This window comes from Trachemys scripta, chromosome 15, assembly GCF_013100865.1.
Source record: "Trachemys scripta elegans isolate TJP31775 chromosome 15, CAS_Tse_1.0, whole genome shotgun sequence".
NCBI lineage: Eukaryota > Metazoa > Chordata > Testudines > Emydidae > Trachemys > Trachemys scripta.
This window is the reverse complement of record NC_048312.1, coordinates 375,458-395,089: the sequence shown is the minus strand read 5'-3', so window position 1 is coordinate 395,089 and position 19,632 is coordinate 375,458. Positions and strand designations below refer to the sequence as shown.

The 19,632-nt window shown below is 44.2% G+C and overlaps 1 protein-coding gene across 1 annotated transcript in view; it reads right to left on the bottom strand.

Moving 5' to 3' along the window:
* Nucleotides 1–19,632, bottom strand: part of LOC117887956 (solute carrier family 2, facilitated glucose transporter member 11-like) — a 30,399-nt gene extending 10,767 nt beyond the window's left edge. The window contains exons 1-6 of the mRNA XM_034790833.1: nt 19,472–19,632; nt 16,009–16,107; nt 13,490–13,650; nt 10,906–11,030; nt 8,437–8,566; nt 6,896–7,044 (exon numbers count right to left, since the gene is read on the bottom strand). Of these exons, the coding sequence (XP_034646724.1) occupies nt 6,896–7,044; nt 8,437–8,566; nt 10,906–11,030; nt 13,490–13,650; nt 16,009–16,107; nt 19,472–19,537 (730 nt within the window). The 5' untranslated portion in view covers nt 19,538–19,632. The remainder of the gene's footprint in view (nt 1–6,895; nt 7,045–8,436; nt 8,567–10,905; nt 11,031–13,489; nt 13,651–16,008; nt 16,108–19,471) is intronic.

The window sequence follows — 19,632 nt, the reverse complement described above, 5'->3', positions numbered from 1 at the left end:
AGGTGGCCTGTTCCATAATGTGATCTACTTCTTTGGTGGAGTGTCTTTGGTGAAGGCAGTTTTAAGTGTGTTCAGGTGTATATCCCAGACTTTCTCCTCAGAGCATATTCTGTGGTATCTGAATGCTTGGCTGTAGATCACAGATTTCTTGGTGTGTTTGGGATGGTTACTGGATCTATGAAGGTAGGTATGGTGATCCGTGGGTTTCTTATATATGGTTGTCTGTAGGGTTCCATTGTTGAAGCTGATTGTGATGTCCAGGAAATTGAGGCTAGTGTGGGGGTGTTCCAGAGAGCGTTTAATGGACGGGTGGTGGTTGCTGAAGTTGAGGTGGAAATCTATGAGGGAGTTTAACACATCTGTCTAGAGGATGAAAATATCATTGATGTATCTAAGGTATATGATAGATTTCATGGTGCATTTGTCCAGAAATTCTTCTGCAAGGTGACCCATGAAGAGGATGGCATATTGGGGAGCCATCCTAGTACCCATGACTGTTCCCATGGTTTGGACAGAGCATTTATTGTTGAATGTAAATTGTTATGGGTGAGTATGAAATGGATGTGTTTGGGGTGGATCTCTGAGGGTTTGTCCTTTGTCTTGTAAATATTTGAGGCAGGCAGCTCTGCATCGTTGTGAGGGATGTTGGTATACAGGGAAGTGACATCCATGGTGGTGAGGATGGTGTTCCGAGGGAGGTTATTAATATTGCACAGTCTGTGGAGGAAGTCAGCTGTACTCAGGAGAAGCTGGCCCTTTGTGTGGTGAATGGTTTGAAGATGCTTTCTTTGAATCCCAATATTCCTTCAGTAAAAGTGCCATGGCCAGATATGATGGGTCTGCTTGGGTTCCCTTGTTTGTGTATCTTGGGAGGCATGCAGAAGATCCCTGGGGGTGGGTTTGTGGGGGATGAGTTTGTAGAGTTTCTCTTGGAGTTGTTTGAGGAAGGATTTGATTATATCCTTAAGTTCCTGGGTAAATAGTGGTGTAGGGTCTTCTTTGAGTTCTTTATAGTAGGTGATGTGGGAGAGTTGTCAGTTGGCCTCGTTAACATAGTCATCACAGTTAAGGACTATTAAGATGGCCACTTTGTCTGGGGGCTGGATTTCAGAGACTATGTGTGTGTTCTCTTCATGGTGGAGAGATGAGGATGGATGTGATACTTGTTAAGGATTTCACAGTCAATTTTTTCCTGAAGCAATTAATTTAATGATCAAAAATGTGGTTTCATCAGCTCTGTGGCGTCCAGTCAGATTATTCTTTTTTCTTATGATTGTCAGCGGGGACATGGTAAATGTGAGTGATGTCGTCATTGCTGTGAAAGAATTCTTGGAGGCAGAGACAGCGGAAGAACTCTTCTAGTTCTCCACATGTTAGGATGGTATCAGGTTCTGTGGTGGGGCAGAAGCTCAGTTTCTTAGAGAGTACAGATACATTAGCTCCAGGATTGGGTATCTTGATAAATTGATGATGTTCGGGTGTCATGTACTGTCCATGTGGTGGGACTGGTGCCATGGTTTCTCCCAGAGATGATTTTCTGTGGGTTGTGGAGTAGTTGTAATTGATACCACTTTTTGTTTTTGTGTTGGATGACTCATCAGGGTATTTTTATAGTCGTTTTGGATTTCTCGCATGATTTCCAGGTAACTTCCCTAGTATACCTGTTGTATACCTCATCCATTGCACTAAATCCAGCAACAACAACTATGAGGGTGAAACCGGGCAATCGTTATGCTCTTAAATGAACTCACACAGAAAATGATAAAAGACAAAAACACCCTATCACCTGTGGGTGAACACTGTTCATAAAACGATCACTCTATATCTGACCTATCAGTCCTCATCCTCAAAGGAAACCTGCACAACTTTGAAAAGAGGAGCTTAAATTCATTACTCTGCTAGGCACTAAAAATCATGGACTGAAAGTGTTCTATGTCTGCAGAGGTGTTAATGGTCCACTCTATCTTGAATGGTTCCTTAGAATATGTGCTAACTACTTATGCTAAACAATCTGTACCACCTTGCATTTAGCTGTGAGTGAGGCTGGCTGGGAGTACCTTTCTCAGACCTGAAGAAGAGCTCTTTGTGGCTTGAAAGCTTGTCTCTCTCACAAACAGAAGTTAGTCCAATAACAGATATTACCTCACCCATCTTGCCCCTTTAATATCCTGGGACCAAAATGACTACACAACTACACAACATAAGGTAAAGCAAACAGATATAAATACAACCAAAAGTTGCTATTACTTCAGAAAAGTTAGGTAGCAAGACAGAAATGTTTGTACAAAAGCTCATGTTCATCTCAGAGTCCAGAAAATCAGTTTCTTTGTATTCCTCAATATTTAATATGCTATCAAGTGAAATGTGGTCTATTGAACTGAAAGAGAAGAACATTAATGATCATGCAGGGAAGAGATTTTCAGTGCTATTGTCGTTATTGAACCATAACTGTGATAATTTGTTCCAAATCTCCAGCAGCTCTTTAACATTAACTGCATTCAGGAGCAATCTCTGTTCCTCCTTAGAGCCCCCAAACCAGCAAATGACAATCAGTGATTATGCCATTAAAAACAATTGAAAGGAAAAGACTTGAACTTTAATAAAAAAACTGTAACCTTCAATGGAACACAAAATGCACGATTTGAAGGAATTATTGAAGCTCTTTGCCCTGGATCTATTCCTCTACAGAGTTTAAACTCACAGGTCCACTACCAGATGCTTTAAGTGAAGAAACAGAGGAAAAATTAAAGGGAGAGCTATAGCTTTTCATTTATCTATTCAGACAATGCAAATAAAATTAAAAAAGAAAGCTCAACCAAAACTTCTGAAGTATGTAGATTCAGCAAACTAATTATGCCTCAGTGGGAAAGAAATAACTAACCAGTCCTAAAGTGGGTCATAAAATTTCAAAAGTTCTTCTGCAACCACTGTTAGCCTCAATGATTGAAGAGAGAGGTTTCGTGCTGCAGCTTCCCACTGGTACTTCAGTGAAACTCTCAGGAAAATTATGTCTTCAGAAACTGGAAATTTAAATTTGCATAGAGTACTAGGAAGATTTGGGTCAAATCATAGCACTAATTTTACACAACAAGGGACTCCACAGAGAAGCACTGTACTTACAAAACAATGAGGCTTCAAGAGGTGTCACAGTCTCCATGAAAATCTAGCTTGATTTAAATAACAAACAACTGGAACCACACAAGTAAAAATTTAGAAAAATAATTCAGCAACACTATGGAACCGGATACTTAGTCAATTTGATTGTTCCCAAATCCAAAGGTCTTCATTTGATCCCAGAACAGGAACAAAAGGCTGATGGAATGTAATCCTTTGTTCCTTGCTTCTCTTTTATCATTTTAAACTGAAGATCCAGATCAGGCTATGTCTACACTACACAGCTTTTAGCAACATGGCTGTGTCGCTACAGCCGTGCCACTAAAAGTCATGCAGTGTAGCCGCTGTTTGTCAGCTCTCCTGCCGACAAAAAACTTCCACCCCAATGAGCGGCGTTTGCGTTGTTGGCACCAGAGCACTCCTACTGACAACATGCTGTTCACACTGGCACTTATCACAGCAAAACTTTTCTTTCAGGGGTGGGGGGGTTTAACACTGAAAGACAAAAGTTTTGTCATTCAATTGCCAGTGTAGACATAGCCTCAGTGTCCTTTACAAACACAGATGTGGGGCTGTGTCAGAGACATTGCATCAAAATGATGGAACAATGTGGAAGTAAAGCCATGGAAGAGAGAACAGACAAATCCTGGATTTTGTTAATTTTTTTTAAATATCTGTACTCCTGCCCAGCCTGTTCCGCATCAGTTGAGGATGTTTTTATCACATGGGATTGGTGAAGTTTCAACTTCACAACAGGCTTGGTGCTAAAAAATCCACTTAGTGAGTAAAAATGTATAAAAGAGAGAGTGGTAAGTCTAACTGGTTAGTAGAATAAAGACTAACCCTATTGTATTTGTGTTCCTCTCATCAGAACACTTTTGATTTTGGATAGTGAGTGCTGTGACAAAGTTCCTCCTCTATCTTGGTGGGTCCTGCACTTATTGGCGGATTTTCTTGCCTCAGAGATTCATCATGTGGGTTGGGGAACAGCCCAGAGACCTTCCCCTCTGGAAGAACCCACAGTCCAGGTCAATTGGGAGGTTTGGGGGGAACCTGGGCCCGTCCTCTACTCCGGGTTCCAGCCCAGGGCCCTGTGGACTGCAGCTGTCTGTAGTGTCTCCTGTAGCAGCTGCATGACAGCTACAACTCCCTGGGCTACTTCCCCACAGCCTCCTCCAAACACCTTCCTTATTCTCACTACAGGACCTTCCTCCTGGTGTCTGATAACGCTTGTGCTCCTCAGTCCTCCAGCAGCACACCCTCTCACTCTCAGCTCCTTACACTTGCACCACAAACTGAAGTGAGCTCCTTTTTAAAACCCAGGTGCCCTGATTAGCCTGCCTTAATTGATTCTAGCAGCTTCTTCTTAATTGGCTCCAGATGTCCTAATTAGCCTGCCTGCCTTAACTGGTTTTAGCAGGTTCCTGATTACTCTAGTACAGCCCCTGTTCTGGTCACTCAGGGAACAGAAAACTACTCATCCAGTGACCAGTATATTTGCCCTCTACCAGACTCCTGTACCCCACTGGTCTGGGTCTGTCACAGTACCTTTTTATATTTGCTTTTAAAAAGAATCAGACAGGGCTAGATTCTGATATCCTTACTCAATTTAGCTAGTACCCTACTCCTTAAGTGGCCCCATTATTTCCGTGGGACTGCTTGAGGAGTAAAGTACTATCCAAGGTGAGGATATCAGAATCTAGTCTGTGTTAGGTGTTTTCATTATTTAAAACCTCTATTTTTTTAATTGTTTTCTTTCAAAGTAAAAAGCTGTTTTGTTACTAGGTTGAGGAAAATTACAACCACTTTGGGCCTCTGTTTCTGTGTCATGTTTTTGTTATGATGCGTGGGCTTCACCTGCACATTCGTGGGACGCTTGGCACCTGTTGCATTAGGACTCCTTCATCCCTCTTTGAAATTTGAACATCAGGGAGAATAGGGTACTTCCTACTTGAGAAGAGCTACGGCTAATAATTCTGAGACCCCATATTTCGCTCACACATGAGATGTCAACAGAAAAAAAGGGTATTAAAAGGTAACCAAGGCTTGGTCTACACTACCCCCCCCAATTCGAACTAAGGTACGCAACTTCAGCTACGTGAATAACGTAGCTGAAGTCGAAGTACCTTAGTTCGAACTTACCTTGGTCCACACGCGGCAGGCAGGCTCCCCCGTCGACTCCGCGGTACTCCTCTCGCCGAGCTGGAGTACCACAGTCGACGGCAAGCACTTCCGGGTTCGACTTATCGCGTCCAGACTAGACGCGATAAGTCGAACCCAGAACTTCGATTTCCAGCCGTCGAACTAGCTGGTAAGTGTAGCCAAGGCCCAAGACTGAAGGTGTAAAGGAATGCTAAAATTTGTCATATTGTTCAGCCACTAGGTGGCACTGTGTGTAAAATATCTTATTTAAGCTAACCTCAGCCATAGGGGGCAGAGCATGATTAAAGGGTGTTATCATAAGTGCGTATCTTGCTCAGAAGAAAGCTCTGTGACCAGTCCATACCTGGCCCAGGAGCACAACATGGTTCTCCAGGTGATAAACATCCAAACAGTTTAAAACTGGAGGCTTTGCCTCAACCCACTATCACATTCCTTTTCTTTTCTTGGGATGGCCAAAAGAAGCAATCTGCTCTCAAGATGGTTGTTTTGGTTTTTGTCATCGCACAATGCATACAAGATCCATTAATTAATTTCCCCCATATTAACTCTTACAGCAATAGACAAGCCCCCCATGTTTGTTTGTTTTTTGGTTTGTGGAATGGCCATTTCCTAAAGTTTATCATAAGCCACCCTTGGCTGAATAGGAAGTAACAGGCCACGCTGGCAGTCATGCTTGCCCAACCCTGCAATTATTCACCTTCCCACCTCTTCTCCTCCTGCAGTTCTTGGAGTTCTTCACTCCCCTCTCTCAGGAGAGGGGTTGATAGGTGGGGTATGGTCCTCTTCTCCCCCTATCCAGGCCTAGGGGGGCAGTTTGAGGGGTCCTTTACCCTCTCCAGGATGGGAGGGAGAGGAACAGGGAGCAGAGTGACCCATTATTCACAATGGGAGAGAGAGGAGGAGAAAGCATAGCTGTTGTGAACTGCTTAGCCCTTTCTGCTCCTCCCTCCCCTCATGTGGTAATGGTATAAATTGCTCCCTCCCCTACCCCAAAATGTCTTCTGAGCTCCTGAGGAAAGGGGAGAGCTCTGCCTGCTTCCTGCAGCAGCCCTGATTGGCTGTTCTTCCCCAGGAGGCAGGCAGGTGGGGAAGGCAGACAGACAATCAAACAGGTTTTCCCAGGCCAGCTGAAATGCAAAGGATTGCTTCTCAGATCATCACAGACTGGCTCCAGCCAATTCCCACCTGGAAGAGTTGGCAACACCAGTCCTGACAAGAACCCATCTCCTTTGCTGGCCTGTACAACAGACACCTCCTGCCTCTCCTTCCTGGCAGTTCCTAACCCCTCGCTCAGGCAGTGCCCAATCCCTCCTGCAGGGGACAGTGGCATATATTCAGTGGTCAGGATATAGGCCCAAAGAAACTAGCATGGAGCTCAGAGAGAAATGACCTATAGCCAGGGGGATGTGAGCAGGTAGATGAGGTCAGGTGAGCCAGCAGTGTCAGGGCTGTGAGCTTGCTGGGAAAGGAACATGGGCTGTAGGGTTTTAGGATTCTCTTGAGAGAGGGAAGGGAGATGGGACTTGTGCAGGGGAGATGAAGAGAAGAGAGAGGAGCGAAATATATTCATCTTGTGGTTTCAGAGAGATAGGAAGAGAGAGTAAGTGCTGTAACTTACCCTTGGTGCATTTCATCTCATCCCCTCTGTCAATAAGAAGATACCTGGGACTTTCGGGAAACCATGGGAGAAAGAATAGTTGGGCTAATGCTGGGAAACAGCTGCTGGAGAGCAAGAAAGGCCAATACTTTTCTCCACCAAGTAATTCCCTGAGTAAAAAACAAAAATAAAGTAAGTATCTGCTGATGGCCTTTCAGTGCTCTGCTAGAAATGAGAAACTGATCCTATGAAAAATAGTCCAGTTCCTAGGTGAAAGGTCTCCCTGTTACAAAAGTCACCCATTTCTTGTCAGCTTCAACAGAGAGGCAAGAGAATTAATGGCATAAGGAGAATTAACTGCCTCTTCAACCCAAACTAGGTACTACCCACTAAGAGTTGGGACAAATCAACAGGGGAAACTTGTCCTGCTGTTGTCTATGCTGCACTGTTTCTAAGGACCTCAGCCTTCAGGACCTGCCAAGCCAGGACCTTCCATTAATGTGAAATTAAATTTAGAACAAGTTAAAAACATGAGGAATTCATTCAGCTTATGTCTGGGACCTACATCATGATGTATTTTGGGCAACGTAAACTTGTTAAAAATGCAATGGGATTTAAAATATTGATAGCTGCTTTAAACATGTTAACAGACGCTACAAGGACAAATTCTTAAAAGTGGCCACATTACCCTTGTGATCCTTTTAACTGTGTAGTATTGGTATAGGAAAGCACTGATGACACTTCATACCTACTGATGACACTTCATGGCCAGTGCGGGAAGAGGAGTTCAAGAGTTGGGGATAAGGTAAAGGAAAAGAGACTTCAGAAGGTTCTGGGCACTGGAAGGGAGAAGCAGCAGACATTGTGCTATTATTCAGAGTACTGGAGCCAGCAGAGGCTGATATGACCGCTGGAAGCCTTTGGTAAACTCAATGAAAGAAATTTTTAATTTTGGTATCCTCAGATCAGGTTCTGTGTCCCTACCCTCTGTTTGCCAGAAGCTGGGAATGGGTGACAGGGGATGGATCACTCAATGATTAGCTGTTCCGTTCATTCCCTTTGGGGCATCTGGCATTGGCCACTGTCAGAAGACAGGATACTGGGCTAGATGGACCTTTGGTCTGACCCAGTATGGCTGCTCTTATGTTCTAACGTGCAGGTCCTTCTAGTTCTATCAGGATATCATATAAACAAATATTCCTTTACTCTCAGTTCCACCCTTTTCAATTCCATGTTTCAGCTCGCTTGTCTTGTTTTGCGCTAAAGCTTCAGCTTGCCGAAATACCATCTCAGCATATAAATGTATCTAATTTACAGCTGTTGCTATGGCTGACTCAGTTAAAGAGAGAATGATTCCACATGGAGACCCTACAGATGGATGGATACATGATGTAAGTCACCTAGTAGTTAGCTGATCAGTGTGAGTATGGGAGGGATTTTCCCCCTTCCCCCTACCGAGACAGCCACGGGAAGAAGCTGGATGACTAATGCAGGTGACTGTTGAGTTTGGTTACCTTTTAGAAATTGGTAATTTCAAGGCACTAAAGGACTATATTTCTAACCTTAGACCAATTATTTGTCCTGTCAGAATTCCTCCAGTCAAAAATATGGAACTGCCCATGGCCATAGCACCTCGGAGATGTTTTGGGGCAACCTCCCCTATATAGAGTGGTTGCACACAGATGCCAACACCTATAAATAGAAGAGGAAACATTTTCCTGTTATAAATTAAACCTTATTAGCTTTTGACTTGGTATATAACATTCTGTATGGACCTGTATCCAAGGCACTTTGTCCTGTTACCATGTTCTACTTGGACAGTGACTATCAGGGGCATGTGTGCAGCTTTGAGGCTCCCTTAGCAGAACATTAGCTTGTGCTGGCTTCTTGACACTTTGTAATTGCCTGTTTTAGTCATCCCTAAAACTTCAAAGGGCCTGTGAATCGGTTAAAGCATTCTGACCTATTTTACTGTTGAATATGAGGGACCAAATTCATTGCTGCCAAAACAGTGAGTCATGGAACACACATTAGCGGGAGTGTCCCATGATCACTAGGATGACTTCTGGTGCATTGTGCTACCATGACATGTCTTTTCTACAGTAGGCTGCAACGTATGATGAGGTATTTTGCCTGTTACATGATTTCCTGTTTGTAGTGGTGTTGTAGCTGTGTCGGCCCCAGGATATGAGAGAGACAAGGTGTGTGAATCTTTTATTGGATATCACCTCACCTTGGGCTTGTCTACACTACAACTTAGGTTGATGTAAGTTACGTCACTCAGGGGTGTGAAAATGACACCTTCCCCCCCTCAGCCCGAGCACCGTAACTTACATCAATTTAAAGCGCTGTCCACACCGCGCTATGTTGGCAGGAGACGCTCTCCCATCCACATAGCTTCCGCCTCTCGTCAAGGTGGAGTAATTATGCCAATGGGAGAGCACTCTCCCATCAGCATACCGTGTCTTCACCAGACATGCTACAGAGGCACAGCTGCATCAGTGAAGCTGCACTGATGTTGCACAGTAATGTAGATTAGCCCCTTAAAGCTCATGCTATTTCCTGACACAGATGCCTTGCCCTGATCGTCGGAGTTTTTCCTCTCCTTGTTCTTGTGCCTCTATGCTACTGCTGCGAGAATCTACCCAGCCTGCTCTATTCCTTTCTCAGCCACCCTTACATCTTCCCTTTCTCCTCACAATCTATTGCTGATTTTTTTTGAGCTAGGGATCCCACTGCCAATACTATTGTTTAAATCATCACTCCCTGTATGTCAGAGCAGAAGTGTTTCTTGTCACAACTGCACCCGTATTTCCACTCTGGTTCAGCAATGGCCCCCGCACACCGGCTCCTGGCTCCCCTGGCTGCCACCTCTCTTGCGTGGAGGCACGGCCTCTCTCCCTGCTGACTGGGATGTCTCCAGGCTGACCAGTTCCTTGCCTACACTATGTTATTCCCAGCAGAGACAGACTGCTCAAGCAGGCCTGCTTGCTTTCTCTTCAGAGATGGATAATAGTGTGACTGCCCAGTTATAGTTATCACATAGCTCTTTGATATGCAAGCCTCTTTTATTCTTAAGGTAAGAGCACTACAATGAAAACCTATTAAAAACAATAAACAAACCTACATGCATGCTAATAAGCTTACCAGAGATCACCCCAACCCTAACATGGGCTCTGGAAGGAGAAGTCCTTCAACACCCCAGCCAAGGGGTTTCCTTGTGATTCCAAGTTCATCACAACTTCAGTTCAAAACAAGCACTGAGTTTTACAGGGTCTCAGTAGACCAGTCCTTCCAACTCTTCAGTAAGGGACCCTTTGGGACCAGGAGTCCTATCCATTTGCTAGATCAGGAAGAAAGCCCTGAGCCTGTTTAAAACCAGGATATTTATCCAAAAACCTTTTCTTTCTTTCTTTGTTGGTCCCTGGAGAATCCAGTTTGAAGTAGTACCTGCGAACCTCTGCAGGAAGTGGCTTCAAAGGGGCCAGAGGAATTACATTGGCACCCCCTCCACCTAGAGGAGTTACATACAATTCCGCAATAACATATACACAATTGCATTTTTAAAACAATGGACCCCAGAGGTGTTAAGTTAAACCTACTGAATTAGATTTAATTCAGTAAGGTTTAACTTATCTTAAATCCATAAGATTTGTCCAGGATATTGTCAATCTGACACAGTTCTCTTTGCTATTATTACCAGTATAATGAGTTCATATTACAACCAGGCCAATACCATAGCAGTAGGTTTGTGCTAGGCACTGGATTTTGATAGAAAAGGGATTACTGGGCAAAAAGTCTAGAAAACTAGAAACAAGTTTGTAGTAATGATATTCTATATTGTTCGAATTTAGTAGCATTTACATTATGATTGTAGGGGAACATCACTGTCTCCAAGTCTGTAAAGCAACATGTAAATTTACAGCAATATCTAAAGGATTATAATTAATAATGATAATAATAATTAATTGTATGTTCTAATACCATTCACCATAGTTTATTAAAGGCAAGAAGAAGATAAATGCATTTACCTGTGTTTACGCCAATCAAAAATCTGCCAACCATCAATAACTCAAACAATCCTGTTGGAAAACTGATCCCCATTAAAATGGAGGCCAATATTGCTATGAAATTGTTCACCAGAAGAGCTCCTTTTCTAAAAGTAAAAATAACAAAGGTCACAGAAACATACTGTTATAAGAAAAATGCGTTATAATAGTACGGAGAAAAGGCTTTGCGTTTCAACAATATTGGACTCACTGGAAATTGGGAGACCTGATGCCTGTCTACTTTATGTTTAAAAACAAACATGCCTAATAATGTGTGTGTATATGATCTCACTCATGCACATGGAGTATGTTTCTTTATTTGCATGCAAGGTGTTTATGGAATACCTGTGAAGCGTATGCATTCTTTGCAGCATGCAGGACTGGCTCAAAGGATGGACGATCAGGGTGGCCGCCTTGGGCAGTGTTGGGATTACTGGGGCTATACATTTACTCTAAGTGTGAGCTCAACTACAGAAATCTGGAAAAGTTCAGAAAATGTCACAATAACCTATAATAACAAACGTTGGTGGGAAAAGGTACAAAAAGCAGACAGAAAAACTCAATTAGTCTAAACAGAAAGGCCTACTGATATGGTTTAAGGACTATGTTGAAATCATGCTTGGCAAAAACAGAAGACATGGAACTGAAAATTAATTAACCAAAACTGGTATGTGGATTTTAGGCCTAATTGGTGTAAAAAAGATAAGGGAATGGGCTGTTGCACCCATCAGTCCATTTTGGGTCCTTAAAGAAAGAGACTTTGTGGGGAAAATAAGGAAGAACGGATGGCGGCTACTGGAGAGGGCTTCCCATCATAGCTGCCACCCCTACCATTTCCTGGCAGCCCAGACCTTCTTCATACTAATCTTAAGGGGTGTCCTGACCATATCGGGCCAGAGAGAGGCACCCAGATCACATCGCCACCCCTACCAGCTTCAGCTGAACCCTAACACCCACTGAGATGAGACAGAATCACACTTTAACAGCAGCTCCAGCCCGTATCAACTAACTTCTTCTCTTTCCCCAAAGAACAGGTATTACAGTCTTTGATACCATCTAAGAGACTGCCAGACAAGGGATTTTTCCTTGTAAAACTCTCTTTGGCTAAAGGGAAAGGGAACAAGGGATGTTATTAAAATGAACCCTTACTTAATACTTTACATTTCAAATGTTTTAATTGTTTTTCCTTTTTTTCTGTATCTTTAATAAACGGTTAAAGGGATTTTTAATGGTGCATTTGCCATGGTACTGAGCAGGCTTAGGTCTCTGTATACCAATCCTGGACCTTGTTTAAACTGTTTAGTGTTGGACAGTGACTGGGTTATGTTAGCACCTTTGGTAATACAACAGCACCAACATACAGGGAGCACCAAATCCCTGGGGATGGGAAAGAAGGAAGCAGATGATGCAGAACCTCCAGACCGGGCCCGGCTCCAGTCTCTGCCCAACCCAGGGAGAGAGGTATCTGCAAGCCAACTCCAGTGGCTCTCATTTAGTGGGTCTGGCTCCCACCAGCAGCCTCTCCTTTGAGTTGGCCACCCTGGGAAATCAGAGTTCCTACATTCCCTTCCACACACTGTTCTGCCCCTATTCCCCAGCTCTCCATGTGCAAAGCGAGCTCATCAGGACGGTGGGGCAAGGTGCCCCGTGGGATGGGGCCTGGGAGGAGACCACAGCTCTGGGACTGCAGTGGACTGGGAGGGAATGGTGTGGGGATGCCAGTGGGGTGGGGCTGGGCAAGGTGCCCTGGGCCATGTGCTGTTGTGGAGCAGGAGGGATTGTGGCAGCCTGTGTTCCACCATTATTTATTAAGAGGCTGGCAGTCTCCCCCCACCCCCACCCAGAGGAATGTGAGAGAGCAGGGTTGGTAAGAGCTGGACTCTAGATCCTGGTCCCAGTCAGTCACCTGCCTTGGCCCAGTCATGTTCACAGAAGACTCCTTTCTCAGAGCATGGGACACTGTTCCTTGCTCTGGTGCCCGCTGCCTCAGCTGCCGCTTTGAAAAACCCAACACAAATAAAGCTTACCAGCCATCCTGGGCACCACATCCCTGTTGTTCTACTCCTTCCACCCCCACCCCTCAGACAGGCAGCGGGTGGAGGTGGGGAGGGTGTTTTCCACGCTGGCCATCAGGACACTTAGGGCCAACCCTGGCAGCATATGTATACTAGTGTGCAGGCTGTATATCTGTGCAGGGTGCGTGTGCACATGCCTACAATGTCTATGTTCTTTATGTAACTGTATGTGTTTTATGCTGCATGGAGTGCACATATGCTTAAATATAAAGGGACCTGATTTGATATGGAGAAATAAGGGTTGATCAGAAGAACTGGACAGGCGGATTGTAATTCAGGGCTCTTTTTCCCAGTAGAAGTCCCCTTTCCTTATTAGCTAATACTGATTTCTGTTTCTAGTTAGGTAACTGGAAGAGTCTTCTGGATAAAGCATGTTTCCTTCTGAGCTCTTTCTCCATTTGCTTTTATCACTTTCCAGTCACAAAAAAGGAAAAGAAAACAGGCCAAGCATCCATTTGCTGCCAAACCTTCCATTGATATGTTTAACTCACCTGCCTAATCTAATCGCCATGCTGCCTCCAATGTGAGCTCCACACAGACCTCCAAGGGAAAATATGGAAGCAATGACAGACCAGAGGAGAGTCAGCAAGCTGGGATTCAGTTTCATCTGATAGCGACTGCTCCAAGTTTCATTTAGGAATTTGTGGATGTGCTGAAAATGCAGAGTGGTGAATCAACTTGAATCTCAATAAACAATTGATCACTTACCCCAAATGCCTGAGATCCCATCCTCAGAGACAACATGTGTAAGGGGAAACATCTTAGGCCTTGGCTACACTTGGGGATTCACAGCACTGCAAGTACTCCACCTCTCCGAGGGGAATAGCGTGCAGTGCTGCGAGCGAGTGTGCAGCGCTACAGGCTCTGATTACACTGGCGCTTTACAGCACTGCACTCACTGCACTCGGGGGGGGGGGCGTTTTCACACCCCTGAGCACAGCAAGTTGCAGCGCTGTACAGCGCCAGTGTAGCCAAGGCCTTACTGAATATCAACCATTCCCAATAGAGCTGTGTTACACAAAAATGCTACTATCTAGCTGCAAATTAGCAGAATCCTGACTCACTAGTGCAGCCAAAAAATAGTCTTCCTACTTCCAAAAGACTATTGTGTGCAGTGTTGCTGTCATGCTTTATCTCAGGGGTGACTGCCTTTAAGTAGTAGGTCAATTATCCTTCCATATAAAGTTCATAAAGAGCTTTCACATCCTTCTGAATGAATGGGGTGTGGGTGGGTGTTGTGGGTGTGACTCTCAATAGAATTCATGCTCCAAAGTCATTTGTGCTCTTTTCAAAATCCCCCCCTTAATGTAGATCTCAGAGTAGGACAGGATTTCTGCACTACTCAGACAAGTGATGTGATACTAGTCTTGGAAAGTTACTCATGGGTTTTTATTAACTGAGTCTGCCAAGAAGCCCCAGACATCGGACAGAATGATGGAAGCTAAGGTGGAAAAGACCTATTAGGTCACATACAGTTCATCTCCCAAGGAGCCAATGCAGGCTTGTTCCCTTTTTAGTCTTTTAGCCTGTTTAGTTTTGAATGTCACTTCTCAGGGGTGACTATTCCACAACTCAATGAATTTCACTTTTAGGAAATTGATCCTGATAATCAACCTAAATTTTCCTTTTCTTAATTTGATCCCAGGACTCACAGTAATGCTGTCTTAAGACACCCTAAGTATTCTTCCTTCTTCCTTGGGACATACACCCTTCATTTATTTGTAAACTGTTAACCTACACACTGAGTGAATCCAATGGAATTTTCATTCTAAGCCCGTTTTTATTGGCTTATAGTGTTTTACCACTATCCATGTCTCAGTCCTAGATGCCCCAAATCATAGGCGCCGACTCTGTGGGTGCTCCAGGAGCACCCACAGAAAAAAATTAGCGTGTTCTTACCACCTCCCAGCAGCCAGCGCCTCCCCCATGCCGGCAGCCCTGCTGATCAACTTCTCCCTCTCCCTCCCATCGCCTCCCGCTTGCTGTAGATCAGCTGTTCTGCGTCGTGCAGGAGGTGCTGGGAGGGAGGGGGAAGAGTGAGGAGGGGGTGCGCTCAGGGGAGGGTGTGGGAAGAGGTGGGGTGGGAGGTGTGGCCTTGGGGGAAAGGATGGAGTGGGGGGAGAGCAAGGGCGGGAAGAGGGGAGTGGGGTCAGAGTCTGGGATGGAGGGTTGAGCACCCCCCAGGAGAGAGGAAGTCAGTGCCTACCACTGTGAAATTACTGCAGGTTTTACTTTCAGAGTCTCTGGAATCAGTGTGCTTCATAGTTTCTGGTCAGCAAAAAATCCAAAGAGCAGACAAACAGCACTATTTTCATACCCCCTGCTCTCTTTCTAGCATACAATTTATCTTTTCATGGTTAATGTATTTTAACCATACTAAAAGCATTACATGTTATAACAAATGAAAGCTGCATAATTTAATTGGCAAATAAGTCTGCTGGTAGCAGAAATGCACAACCATCTTTTTCACAGGGCCATTCTACCCCAATTCTCTCTGGGTCCTCTACGGTAAATATGCAGGATACTCAAGACCACTAAGAGCAGGTGCAGAAGCTAAAAGTTGGGTGACAGCTTTTGAGGGACATTTTCAGGTCTAAAGAAATCCAACATTTCTTGACCCCCTCAAAATGTCTTTTTCTATCAGCTGCCATGATCCTGCCTGTAACACTTTGTGCTAAGCCAGCCACAGAAGTTAAAGGGTGAAAAGCTTTATTTTATCATCTAGGTCCTTCCCTTGAAACAGACCTCAAACGAGGATTATGTCCCTCTGATAACTTGTCAGTTGGCACTCTCTGCTGTATTGATCAGACATGGACCAAATCAATGTTATATGTAACTGAAACACAAACTCACTGGAAACTTGTTAGGAAACTCAGAGAATCATCCAGAATCCTACAAATGAAAGGTCTCCTGCTCCCACTGAAGTCAATGTGAGTTTTGCCATTGAGATCAGCGGAACAGGTCGGGGCCCAAAATGCACAAGCATGGGAACAATAAGATGGTGCCTTACCCCGGTGGGTGCATTGATAATGGAAACGTTATATCCATATTGAAATGTCCCTCCAATTCCCACAGCACAAACTGCCAGAAACAGTGTCCAGCTGGGCAGCTATAGAAAGAAACAAAGAATAACCAGGGCATGAGACATGATGGAGCCTAGACTATCAGTGTGATTTCAGTCTCTAACCAGCCTGGGAATAAAACCCAGAACACCAATTCATCATTTATGTCTGGATTCAGAGCATTTGGGTAGAGTCCTAGCAACATTTCACATAAGTCTGTGGTAGAAAATGCATTTCCCCTTGACTTGGCAAGGCGTGTTCCCATTAGATGTGAACAGTTATCTGAGGCTCAAAAGCCTTTCTGTGTGATGTTAAGGACAATGCAGGAACAGCTTCAGTGAAACTAGAGCAGCGATGGTAACACACACTGCCTGTCAGTAACACCAAATAGTTGCACACATCTCCTAAGTGGCAAGCTGGAATTTAGGAAACAGAACAGCAGCTTTGCTTGGTACTTTGATGGCATGTGACTGCCTAAGCTGATGCAACGCCTGGTTCTCACAAAGGCACGTCTATCTATACAGGTTCTAACATATGTAATAGAGGTGAATGGCTTTTAACTATTAATGGATTAACATTAACGATATATGTAAAAAAACAACAAGGGGGCATAGAGCCATGAAAGATCAACCCATGGTCCAGAGGTTTTTCTCTTGCACTGAAATGCAGAGGCAGAAATAAGGCCCTTGTTCTGTCACTGTGACTCATGAGGCAGTTCTGTGCAAAAAGACTCTCACCAGCCATTGCAAGGTGTTTCTGTACTTTTATTTTTAATGAGAAACAATGGTTTTAGAATTGTGCCTTCATTTAACCATATGCAGAATTGTTCTGTTGCCTCTTGCTCTTCTCTTTTCACAGCTAGAAAAAAGGTCATTACTAATAGCAACTAAGAGTGCTGAAGATAGGGAGGTTGCCCACTATGGCCCATATCCGGAGGTGATGCGTGGGGGCAGACACGCGGGGCCACATGCCACCCCCCCAGATTTCTGCCAGGGCTTATATTTTTATTTATTTTTTTGCAGGGAAGGGGTTCAAAACATGAGTGCACAGTAGTTTATTTCAAAGCAGAGATGCCAGCAATAGCGATCTGCTCCTTCTTTGTCCTCTCCCTTTGCAGGCTCATCTCATGCTGGTGCTGACCCACAGCGACCCTCCAGACAGGCCAATGGGGCCATGCGTGTGAAGCAAATTCCGCACTTGCCCGAGGCTTGTAGGGCTGGGCCCCCTGTGGGGTCACCGCCAGCCCATGGGGCAGGGCGCCTGCCCTGGTGTTTGTTCGGGACTCACTCAGGGACCTTGTGGAATATAACCAGGGCCATGGGGTGGCTAATACACAGGAACCCCAGGCAGTGGGACCTTGGAAGCCTCCCAACCTCCAGGGGCTCCCACGTGTGGGTTTCCTATTGACTCAGAGCTGGCCCCATGCTCGGTCACATGGTGCCACCGGGCCCCCCTGCAGGGCAGCTGGTGGAGCTGAGCCAATAAATTGACTTTGGAGGCCAGGCGAGAGGCAGGAGCAACAGCTGGGTGCTGCAGGGAGGGACTACTGCTTTCAGGGAAGGAAGACTGAGGGTAAGGGCAGGGGCCTGCCTGTGGGGGGTCATGACGTGAGCTGTTTGGGTGGGTGGCCAAACCTTTAAATTGTGCTCCTCCCCCCACTTTCAACGGTTACGTGTCGCCTCCGTGTGACTCGCATAGTGCTGCAGCCAAATCAGACAACAACCACTAATTGTTGCTCTTGTCTCATGATTTCTTACTTGTCATTGTACAGAATTATTATTTTTATAACTAATCACTTGACGGATTAACTCATTACTGGCTTCTACTCTTAGAAATGTCCCCCACATTCTTCTTATGAGCACGACAAGTCTTTACAATGCTAACAACACTGTATTCACTCTAAGGCAAAAAGGTTTCTGTTAGCACCTACCACAGCCATAGGGTCACTGTTCTGGACCTACAGCATATGGACACAAAAAAAGTAAGTATAGCTGATGCTGAATAAACAACAACTAATAGTTATGCAGACCAAGCCCTCCAAAAATGCAGCATCATTGAGGAACAATTCAACAGGCCTGTTATGGAAATAGGAGCCAGAACTCATAGGTTCTAGTCCTGACTCTGTTACTGACTCCTCGTGTAACCTGAGTAAGCCATTTAAACCACCCTGTGCCTCAGTTTACCATCCGTAAGACAGGGATTTTAACCTTTTGTGTACTTTGAACTCTACAGACAAACTGATAAGAATTATTATTTTATTGCTATGGAAGCATATTCATTGCCTTATTTAATTTGAACTAAAGCTGTTACATTTTGGGTTGAATCCTTCTTATAATCTGCACTGAGACTCCTAGTTCAGTTCTGATTTTTTTTTCTGAAAAGATCCTAAGGGAACATCTGGTATTGGAGGCAAGGTTAAACACCACATGGGTGCGGAGCTCCATTCTTAAAAAAAAAGTAACAAAATCATTAAGGTACACACATGTCATACTAAGTAACTGTGTGATCTGATGATTGTCCTTCCTTTCCCATTTCTGCCCATCTCTGTCTGTTTATAACTTTCACTTGCTATGTCATGTTGAGTTTAGAGCTATGTTCTTCAAAATAGGAACCAGATCTGTACTTGTGTGAGCTGCCCAGCCATGGCATTTTGTGACATTATTACATCAATTTAGAAACATGACACTAAAAGGCTGCTCCATTTAACTTCATGGTGGGGCTAAGGAAAAGTTCCACAACAACCTCCCTTTATGTGGGAGAAAAGTCGCAAATCCATTTCCTTATAAGCCTAATGATTTCTTTTGTGAGATTCTGATTTAAAGGTACAGCACAAAACAACTGGAGGATGTTTAATTTGCAAATCATTAGTAAAGTTACAAAACTCCATACCCCGCAGGCATCTTTACCGGTAAGGATAGTTCTGCTTACCTTGCTGGGGCTTCTAGGACCTTTCAGCAGAGGCTGGCACTCCATTATTAGTATTAGGCTGGATTAGATTTCCCTTGTAAACTATAACAAGCTACAGTACAAGAATGAGAAGTGCCATGGAAATTGAAGTTATTATTAATTATTATTATTATTATTTGCTATTAGTGCTAATGTAAGAAAATCTGGATTCTTTATTCCAGCTCTAGCACTCCAGCTTCTTCCCTTCGGAACAGTTTATTTTTAATAAAAAAAAAAACTTTTTGCGGATACAGACTAACACGGCTGCTACTCTGAAACCTTTTTTTTAATGGAAATGTTCAACCCTCTCATCAAGTCACAGTTTGAACAGCTCTCTCAATAAACCTTTTGACATTAAACTGTGAAAAATCCCTTCATTTCAGTCACTCAGGGAAACATGCACATTAGCTGCCTGTTAGTTATGGGCAATATTTTGGCCAGTAAAGAAAGCAAAAGGACAGTTACCTTGTGATTTGCTGTCAAGTCTCCCACTGTCCATGATCCTGTAATAGTTCGCTTACTGCATTCCATTGATTATAGACTGAAGAGTGGAGTTAATACAATTAAACAGTGTGAAACCAGAAGATCTTGTCCCTAAACACAACTCTTTAATCTGCTGGCCCTTC